This window comes from Colobus angolensis, unplaced genomic scaffold (assembly GCF_000951035.1).
Source record: "Colobus angolensis palliatus isolate OR3802 unplaced genomic scaffold, Cang.pa_1.0 Scaffold9, whole genome shotgun sequence".
In the NCBI taxonomy this organism is placed as follows: Eukaryota; Metazoa; Chordata; class Mammalia; order Primates; family Cercopithecidae; genus Colobus; species Colobus angolensis.
In genome coordinates, this window is record NW_012122931.1 from 1,393,444 (window position 1) to 1,403,296 (window position 9,853).

At 55.0% G+C, this 9,853-nt stretch overlaps 1 protein-coding gene across 5 annotated transcripts in view; it reads left to right on the plus strand.

Moving 5' to 3' along the window:
• GBGT1 (globoside alpha-1,3-N-acetylgalactosaminyltransferase 1) overlaps positions 1-6,981 on the plus strand; it is a 14,190-nt gene extending 7,209 nt beyond the window's left edge. Inside the window, exons 4-7 of one of the 5 annotated variants that reach the window (XM_011931151.1) lie at positions 3,203-3,290; positions 3,369-3,404; positions 3,993-4,127; positions 5,668-6,981. In XM_011931151.1, coding sequence (XP_011786541.1) covers positions 3,244-3,290; positions 3,369-3,404; positions 3,993-4,127; positions 5,668-6,343 — 894 coding nt within the window. In that variant the 5' untranslated portion in view covers positions 3,203-3,243 and the 3' untranslated portion in view covers positions 6,344-6,981. Of the gene's footprint in view, positions 1-3,202; positions 3,291-3,368; positions 3,405-3,955; positions 4,128-5,667 lie in introns of all 5 variants that reach the window. The other 4 variants (XM_011931153.1, XM_011931149.1, XM_011931152.1 and 1 more) reach the window with 4 other exon arrangements.
• The last annotated feature ends 2,872 nt before the right edge of the window (positions 6,982-9,853 follow it).

Sequence of the window (9,853 nt, forward strand, 5' to 3'; positions counted from 1 at the left end):
ATAAAAATACAAAAACTGGCGGGTGTGGTGGCACACACCTGTAGTCCCAGCTACTTGGGAGGCTGAGGCAGGAGAATCACTTGAACCCGGGAGGCTGAGGTTACACTGAGCCAAGATCACACCACTGCACTCCAGCTGGGAAGACAAGATTACTAAGGCTCCATCTAAAAAAAGAAAAAAAAAAGTAGCTACTATTCACAAAAGGACAAAAACTTAATTATTCCACCTATAGGAAGTACCTTCCATACTCAAGTTCATAGAGGCAGAAGTAGAATTATGGTTCCCAGGGGCTGGGGGAGGGGCAATGGCAAACTCTTGTTTAATGAGGGTCCAAGCTTCCTTTTGGGATGATGAAAAAGTCTGGGCACAAATGTTGGATCGTTGCATGACAATGTGAATGTACCTAATGCCACTGAACTGAACATTTAAAAGTTGGCTAAGGTAGTAAATCTTGTGTTTTGTACACTTTATGACAAATAAAAGAGCACAGCCTAGAGGTGGAAGAGTTCAAAGAGGCTTCAGCCATCCCATCATATGTGACGTATTGAAACTCACAGGGGACCAGGCCAGGCGGCTCACGCCTGTAATCCTAGCACTGTGGGAGGCCAAGACAGGCAGATCACTTGAGCTCAGGAGTTCAAGACCAGCCTGGGCAACATGGTAAAACCCCGTCTCTACCAAAAATATTAATACAAAAACAGCTGGGTGTGGTGGTGGGCACCTGTGGTCCCGGCTCCTCAGGGGACTGGTGTGGGAGGATCGCTTGGGCTCAGGCGGTCAAGGCTGCAGTTAGCTGAGTGTGTGCCACTGCACTCTAGCCTGGGCAACACAGAGAGACCCCATCTCAAAAAAGAAAAGAAAGAAAGAAAAGAAACTTACAAGGACCTGGCAGACTACTGTGTCATCAGTGGGTGGGATCCTTACAAGCTTCTGCCTGGGGACAATCGACCTCAGGCCTTTTCTTGCTGCTGCTGGCTGGGTGGCTTTTCCCTTTTCTTTTCTTTTTTTTTGAGATGGATTCTCCCACTGTCTCCATGCAGGAGTGCAATGGCGGGATCTCGGCTCACTGCACCCTCCGCCTCCCGCATTCAAGCGATTCTCCTGCCTCAGCCTCCTGAGTAGCTGGGACTACAGGCGCGCACCACCACGCCCAGCTAATTTTTGTATTTTTAGTAGAGACGGGGTTTCACCGTGTTGGCCAGGTGGGTCTCGATCTCTTGACCTTGTGATCTGTCTGCCTCAGCCTGCCAAAGTGCTGGGATTACAGACGTGAGCCACCACGCCCGGCCAGTCTTTCCCTTCTCTGTGCCTCGCTTCCACCTGCTGGAAACACTCTAAGTGGATGGTTTTACTGTCCCCATTTTGTGGATGAGGAAACTAAACTTCATAGGGTCAAATGCCTGGCTCCAGGTCCCTGGGCCAGTTGGTGGCAGAGCCAGAGGTGAGCCCAGGGGTCTGACCCTGCAGCCCTGGCACCTCCTTCATGGACCCCCTTCTTTCTTCTCCACCCAGTTTGACTTTGAAAGTGACCACACAGACTGCCTGCCAAGACTTGCCCAGGATCTCTCACCTTACTGAGCACTTCCTCCATGCTGGACATGGGCCAAGAGCCCCTCACACACCTTGTGTAATTCTCGCCACCGCTAGGGCTAAGGTTGGTTTTGCCCATTTTGCAGATGCAGAGAAATGGCAGTCAGGGATCCACTAGAGAAACAGAACCAGTAAGAGGTAGGCAGGTAGACAGACAGGCCAACGTACCTGGGAAAATTGACGTATGTGATGGTGAGGCTGGCTAGGTAGCTGAAACTCAGACAGGAGTGGACACTGCAGCCCACAGGTGAAAGTTCTTTTTTTTTTTTTTGAGGGTCCCACTTTGTGGGTGACCCAGGCTGGAGTGCAGTAGTGTGATTACAGCTCCCTACAGCCTCCACCTCCTGAGCTCAAACCATCCTCCTGCTTCAGCCTCCCAAGTAGCCAGGACCACAGGTGCACACCACCACACCCAGCTAATTTTTGTTGTTTTTGTAGAGACGAGGACTTGCCATGTTTCCCAAACTGGTCTTGAACTCCTGGATTCAAGTGCTTTGCCCACCTTGGCCTCCCAAAGTGCTGGGATTACAGGTGTGAGTGACCTGGGCTGGCCACCAGTTCTGTTCTTAAGGCCTTTCAACCAATTGGATCAGTCCCACCCAGGTTGTCTAGGATATTCCCTTTTACATAAAATCAACTGATATAGAATGTTAATCACATCTACAGAATATTTTCACAGACCAACCTGGGCAACATAGCAAGACCCCATCTCTACAACATTTTGAAAAATCAGCCAGGGGTGGTAATGAGTGCCTGGCAGGTGCAGCTACTCAGGAGGCTAAGGTAGGAGGATTGCTTGAACCCAGGAGGTCGAGGCTGCAATGAGCTATGATTGTACCACTACACTCCAGCCTGGGCAACAGAGCAAGACCCTGTCTCTTAAAAAAAAAAAAAATGTTTCACAGCAACACTTTGACTTGTGTTTGAGAAACCGGATACTACAGCCTAAGCAAGTTAACACATACAACTGACCATTACAGTGAGTTCAGGTTAATTAGCTCACCTGAGGTACCAGTCACCAGGCCTTTGCAGCTTTTCTTCCTTTTTTTTTTTTGAGACGGAATCTCGCTCTGTCACCCAGGCTGGAGTGCAGTGGTGCAATCTCGGCTCACTGCAACCTCTGCCTCCCAGGTTCAAGCAATTCTCCTGCCTCAGCCTCCCGAGGAGCTGGGATTACAGGTGCCCACCACCACGCCTGGCTAATTTTTTGTATTTTTAGTAGAGATGGGGTTTCACCATCTTGGCCAGGCTGGTCTTGATCTCCTGGCCTCGTGATCCACCTGCCTCGGCCTCCCAAAGTGCTGGGATTACAGGCGTGAGCCACCGTGCCCGGCCCTTTGCAGCTTTTCAAACCTTCTCTCTGACAACGAGAGCGACATGGTTGGAAAAGCATCAGCCTTGGGACTAAGCAGCACTGGGTTCGAGTCACTGCCCTGTCACTCACTCTCTCAACAACCCTGGACAGATCACTTCTGCAAGGGTCCCCAGCTCCTCTGTAGAGTCGGGTGGGGCTGTGGGGGAAGGTCAGAGGGAGCCTGCATGGACCCTGGGTGCCCGCCTGCAGGGGCCTCTGACTCCTCCTTCTTCCCGTGCTGAGTGCCTCTGTCCCCAGTCCCACGATGATGGCTCTCTCTTGCCTCTGCCACCAGCAACATGAAGCTGCACTGCAAGAGGGAGAAGCCACTCCAGCCTGTGGCATGGTAAGGAGACTGGCATTTCCCCTTTTGTGGCCTTGAGGGTTGTGGCTCCCCTCCACCACTGGTCCTTCTTGGTTGCAGGTCACAGTACCCCCAGCCCAAGCTGCTGGAGCACAGGTAGGTGTCATGGAGAGGCCTGAAGGGGGTGGGGGGAGGGGCCAAAAGGGAGCTCTGATTTATAAGTTGGGGTAGTGGAGGTGCCAATATCAGGGTGGCCTTGGGGCCCAGAGAGTTAGGGACTATGGACAGACACAGGGCTGGGAGGCAGGGACCTGGGCTGTGTGACCTTGGGCAGGGTACCCAACTGCTCTGAGCTTTTTCTGTGCAGGTGGATAATAGTACCTAGCTCCCTGGAGGTTGGAGGAGCAGATGAGAGGTACTGTAACATCTGCGGTGTCTGCACTCAGTAGGTGCTCGGGCCATTGTTCTTAACAATGTTGCCTTGCCCTTTTTAACGACCCTCACTTATTAGGGGCCCGGCACACATGGACAATGCCAGGCTCCTCCTTGGTGTGCGTTAACTCTTGTTCCTCCCAACCCTGCTGGGAGGTGACTGTCATTATTCCCCCTTTCCATGTGAGGAAAGGGAGGCCCAGAGATGGGGACGAAGCTGCCCCGGGTCACACAGTGTGAGAGCCAGGGCCGGGAGGAGACTTAGGCTTCCACAGGGGAGGGTCTCAATGCCCACGGCCCCCCTGCTGCCAGGCCCACACAGCTGCTGACACTCACACCCTGGTTAGCGCCCATCGTCTCCGAGGGGACCTTCAACCCAGAGCTTCTGCAGCACATCTACCAGCCACTGAACCTGACCATTGGGGTCACGGTGTTTGCCGTGGGGAAGTGAGTAGTGGGCTGGGGAAGGGGAGGGAGGTCTCCCTGAGCCACAGGAGTTTATAGTCAGGAAGAGACCAGACGTGCACACAGGACCCTGCTGGGCACCCGGGGGGCTCGGAACCAGGTGCCGAGCAGACAGAAAGTGCAGAGTAGGGTGTGATAGTGGGTAGGGGGTCTGGCTCTAGCATAGACGGGAGGCAGAGTCCAGGTGAGGGAACAGCAGGAGCCTTTGTCAGGAGGTCCCATTGCCCCTCCCTGTTTCATCTGGACCCCTCCTCTGCCCTCGTCTCTCCCTGACCCCACCTGGCCTTCCTTAGGAGCTGCTGCTTGGCAGCCTCCCTTTGGGCCCCTGGGACTCCTTCCTGGAACTTCCTGGGGCCCCAAGCCCTAAAGCATGGCCATATGATGAATGGCCCACCTAGGGTCAGGTGGCCCCCTTGTCCAATGGCCTGGGGGCAGGGCTGTGTCAACCACACCCCACTCCATGCCCCCAGCATCTAGCTCAACTGCTTTCCCTTAATTCGTCCACTTAACTCATCCACTTAGCCGCTTCTTGGCTACTTTCTTCTCTGTGGTACTCAATGTTCCTGCCTGTATAATGGGCACGCTTTAAGGCAGCTTATGAAGATCAAAGATCATAAGAATTCTTAGAACGTTGCTGGGCACTTAGAAATTGCTCAATAAAACTTCACCTGGTCTAGGAGGATAAGAATCTCTACCAGGGCCGGGCATGGTGGCTCACGCCTGTAATCCCAGCACTTTGGGAGGCCGAGACGGGCGGATCACGAGGTCAGGAGATCGAGACCATCCTGGCTAACACGGTGAAACCCCGTCCCTACTAAAAATACATTTAAAAAAATTAGCCAGGCGCGGTGGTGGGCGCCTGTAGTCCCAGCTACACAGGAGGCTGAGGCAGGAGAATGGCATGAACCCGGGAAGCGGAGCTTGCAGTGTTGCAGTGCGTGGAGATCGTGCCACTGCACTTCAGCCTGGGCGACAGAATGAGACTCTGTCTCAAAAAAAAAAAAAAAGAAAAGAATCTCTACCAGGAGGCCAGGAGGCCGGGCGCAGTGGCTCATGCCTGTAATCCTAGCACTTTGGGAGGCCGAGGCAGACAGATCACGAGGTCAGGAGATTGAGACCATCCTGGCCACAAAAAAAATTAGCCAGGCATGGTGGCAGGTGCCTGTAGTCCCAGCTACCTGGGAGGCTGAGGCAGGAGAATGGCGTGAACCCGGGATGCGGAGCTTGCAGTGAGCCGAGATCATGCCACTGCACTCCAGCCTGGGCGACAGAGCGAGACTCCATCTCAAAAAAAAAAAAAAAAAAAAAAAAAAATCTACCAGGAACATGCTTACAACAGCCGTTAAGAGGCTGGTACTAGCGTTTTGGGAATTGGACAAATGAGGACCCAGAGGGTCGGAGCAGAGTGACATCTTGAGATGGGGAGCTGGTAAGTGGACCCCAGCCTGGCTGACCCCAGCACACAGTGGAGACCCAGGCAGGCTGCTGGGGTAGCGGTGGGTGACCGGGTGATCATCACTAGGTACACTCACTTCATCCAGTCCTTCCTGGGGTCAGCCGAGGAGTTCTTCATGCGTGGGTACCAGGTACACTACTACATCTTCACTGACAACCCTGCAGCCGTTCCCGGGGTCCCGCTGGGTCCCCGCCGGCTCCTCAGCACCATCCCCATCCAGGGTCACTCCAACTGGGAAGAGACATCCATGCGCCCGATGGAGACCATCAGCCAGCACATTGCTAAGAGGGCTCACCGGGAGGTGGACTACCTCTTTTGCCTTGATGTGGACATGGTGTTTCGGAACCCGTGGGGCCCTGAGACCTTGGGAGACCTGGTGGCTGCCATTCACCCAAGCTACTACGCCACACCCCGCCAGCAGTTTCCCTACGAGCGCAGGCGTGTTTCCACTGCCTTTGTGGCAGACAGCGAAGGGGACTTCTATTATGGTGGGAAAGTCTTTGGGGGGCAGGTGGCCAGGGTATATGAGTTTACCAGGGGCTGCCACATGGCCATCCTGGCGGACAAGGCCAACGGCATCATGGCAGCCTGGCGGGAGGAAAGCCACCTGAATCGTCGCTTCATCTCAAACAAGCCGTCCAAGGTGCTGTCCCCCGAGTACCTCTGGGATGACAGGAAGCCCCAGCCGCCCAGCCTGAAGCTGATCTGCTTTTCTACACTGGACAAGGATATCAGCTCCTGAGGAGCTGACCATGGAGCTGGGGCTGCCATGGATGGGGATCCAAAGCCCTGCAGCCACCAGCGCTTCACTAGCGTGCAGACCAGCCCTGTCCCACCTCCCTCTGTCAGTCAGGCGAATTCAACTGGAAAAGGGATGTGGAAAGGCCACTGTGAACTGCAGAGGGCTGTGCACACAGTAGCACACAAGATCTCACAGTAATGTGGCACAGGAATGGTGAGACGGGGGAGGGGAGGCGCAGTTACAAAGGCAGAGCCCAGCAGGCTTGCCGTGTTCTGCAGCCGTGCCTTTGTGGGGCAGGCTCTGAAGCCTCAGCCCGACTCAGAGTGCCTGAACCCCGCAGCGCCAGCCTCCCGTTTATTGCATATTGCCCTTAACATAGCATTTCTAATACCCTAGTGTGAAGGCACCCGAGACCCCTTTTCTCTGGTCACAGGGGTACTATGTCCCTTGATGTCTCCCAACCACATGTAGCTAATTCCTCACTCAGGCCCCCAGAGCGAGCCTTTGAAATGGAGCAGGTCTAGGCTCCCTCTGGTTTCCTGCACCCCAAAGTGAGCCGCACTCTCAGGGGACTAGCCACCTTCTTCTTAAGAGGGTTTGGGGCAGTTTATAATAAAGGTGGTGTGTGCTCGACCCTAGCTAGGGTGATTTTTTGTTTGTTTTGCTTTTGTTTTTGTTTTTTTTGAGAGTGAGTTTCGCTCTTGTCACCCAGGCTGGAGTTCAGTGGCGTGATCTTGGTTCACTGCAACCTCTGCCTCCCAGGTTCAAGTGATTCTCCTGCCTCAGCCTCCCAAGTAGCTGGGATTACAGGCACCCGCCACAGCCAGCTAATTTTTAAATTTTTAGTAGAAACGGGGTTTCACCATATTGGCCAGGTTGGTCTCAAACTCCTGACCTCGAGTGATCCACCTGCCTTGACTTCCCAAAGTGCTAGGATTACAGGTGTGAGCCACTGTGCCTGGCCACTAAGGTGATTTTTACCTGCACATCCAGCCTGCCTGTGTCCCCAGTGCCTGTTCCATCAGGCAGACTGGATTTCAAACACAATCGAATGGGGGTGGGGGTAGGGGATATAGTTACTCCAGAATATCTGAGCTAAAGCTAGAGGCTGCAACAGACAGTATTTCATTCCAGTTCTCCAGGGAGACTGGGTGAAGCGGAGCATGCTGGCAGACCTACCACACTCCTGACTGTGTAGAGGGATATGGAGCCCAGCAGCTGGACAACCCTGGGAGCTCCTGTATCCAGGGTCACTGCAGCCCTGTGAGGCCACCAGTGGGCATGGGACTCTGTGCCAATGGTGCAGGCCAGGATTAGAGGGCTTAGGAAGATGACCTCTCCAGTCTGGACCCAGAAGGACTTCAGAGGCCTACAGTGGTTCTGTCTGCCTGGCCATGCAGAGATGGGGTGGGGTATGGGTTCAGGGCTTGGTGGCCTGGTGCTTACTGCCCTGGAGACAGTAGCATCTTTTTCGTGGAAGGAGAAGACAGAGAGGAGGGTGGGGTAGACTCTGGTCATACCAGAATGGCCAGGCACCCACCCACTTGGTCACCTGTAGAAAAGTTGGGGCCAGCCCTGAGTTCATTCTTCCTGCACCTGTGGTTTGGCCAGCGAGCAGAGACAGATTCCAAGAGTGTGGACAGATGGAGTGACTAGTTGGAGGAGATAGACTGGGCTGGAGAGGCCTGGAGTTTAGAAGGGGCTCTGGGTGCCTCCTGGGCAGAGGGGCAGGAATGGAACCATGGCCTCTGTGTCCCTCATAGGGAGCGCCTGCTCCAGGGGAGAGGGGCCTGTGCTGAAGGAGTAGGCCCTGCCTCCAGGGAGCTTCTGGTGAAAGCACATAGAGGGCCATGGAAGCGCTGGACTCAGCTGGGTGGATGACTGGGAGATGGGGGACCCGAGGTGACAGCAGACCCTGAGGCTTGGGCAGCTCCGCCTAGCAGGGAAGAAACCCCCCACACCCCTCTCACCCCACTTACACCCAGCTTTACCCCTGGCACACCCTCCCGGATGGGAGTCCCTGAGCCATTTTCAGTAGAGGAAACTGAGACTCTGAGAGGTCCCCATGAGCTTGCCTGTGATGTGGTCCAGCTGCAGGTTTGAACCCAGGTCATCTGAGTTCAAGACTGTGCACTGCCTGGGGTGGGAGGAGTGCAGCTCTGAAGGTGAGTGCATTGTGGAGGAGGATACAGGGAGGGGCAGTGCTGGCAGGGGGCTCTGAGAGAGGCAGGAGCTTGATGGGGGGTCCCTGAGTCAGGATGGCCCCAGGAGGCTAGAGTTGGGGTACAGGGACCAGGTCACACAGGGTTCCGAATGCCAGGCAAGGAGGCAGGGGTCACTGCTGGTCTGTCCCAGCAGGGGGATCAATATAAATGGGGCCCAAGTGCTGGACTCAGGGGAAACCTGGCCAGCGAGGCCCCAACACAGGATGAGGCCTCTGATGACCAGCTCGGGGATGAGCGACGGGGAAGAGCCATGAAGTGTGGGGGTCACTACGCACAGCAGGGCCTGGCCAGTCAGAGCTGAGTGGCCTGCAGTGCTGGTGCCTTGGCTCTGGTGTAAAATTGAATGAGGCCGGGCATGGTGGCTCATGCCTGTAATTCCAGCACTTTGGGAGGCCAAGGCAGGAGGATTGCTGGAACCCAAGAGTTTCAAACCAGCCTGGGCAACATAGTGAGACTTCGTCTCTACATAGTTGTTTTAAAAATAAAAAGGGCTGGGCACAGTGGCTCACGCCTGTAATCCCAACACTTTGGGAGGCCGAGGCGGGTAGATCACCTGAGGTCAGGAGTTCGAGAACAGCCTGGCCAACATGGTGAAACCCCGTCTCTACTAAAATACAAAATCAGCTGGGCGTCGTGGCAGGTGCCTGTAATCCCAGCTACTCAGGAGGCTGAGGCAGGAGAATTGCTTGAACCCAGGAGGCGGAGGTTGCAGTGAGCCGAGATCGCACCATTGCATTCCAGCCTGGGGGACAAGAGTGAGACTTCGTCTCAAAAAACAAACAAATGGGACTACATCTGAAAAACAAAAATAAATAAATAAAAAATAAAAAGGGACGAAATCAGTGAGCCCTAATAACACTGACTACCCCCAACACTCGCTGAACCCCTGTGTGAGGCCTCCTTCCCCCAGGCTCCCTCGAGCCCCATCTTACACCAGCTGAAGCTGCAGCTCGACCTCGTGGTCCCGGGTGCTGTCAGGGAAGACAAGGATGGAGGTGGGGAAGGGGAGACCTGACTTTCTCCCTGCCCAGGCTGAGTCCGCTGTCACCTTGGGTCCCCCAGCTCCCAGCTGTCCGCCCAGCCGAGTCCAGCAGGTGGCATCGGGGTGCTGGGCGACAGGGTGAGCGTGTATATTTGGTGACGCCTGCGCGCCGAGTCAGCAGCCCCCGCCTGACTGGGGCGAGGTTGGCCCTAGGTCCTAGCGGGGTGGGGAGTACTGAGCAGGCGGCTGGGGCGGAGGGACACGTGAGATCGGCCGCACACAGCGCTTGGCGCGTGGCGCGTG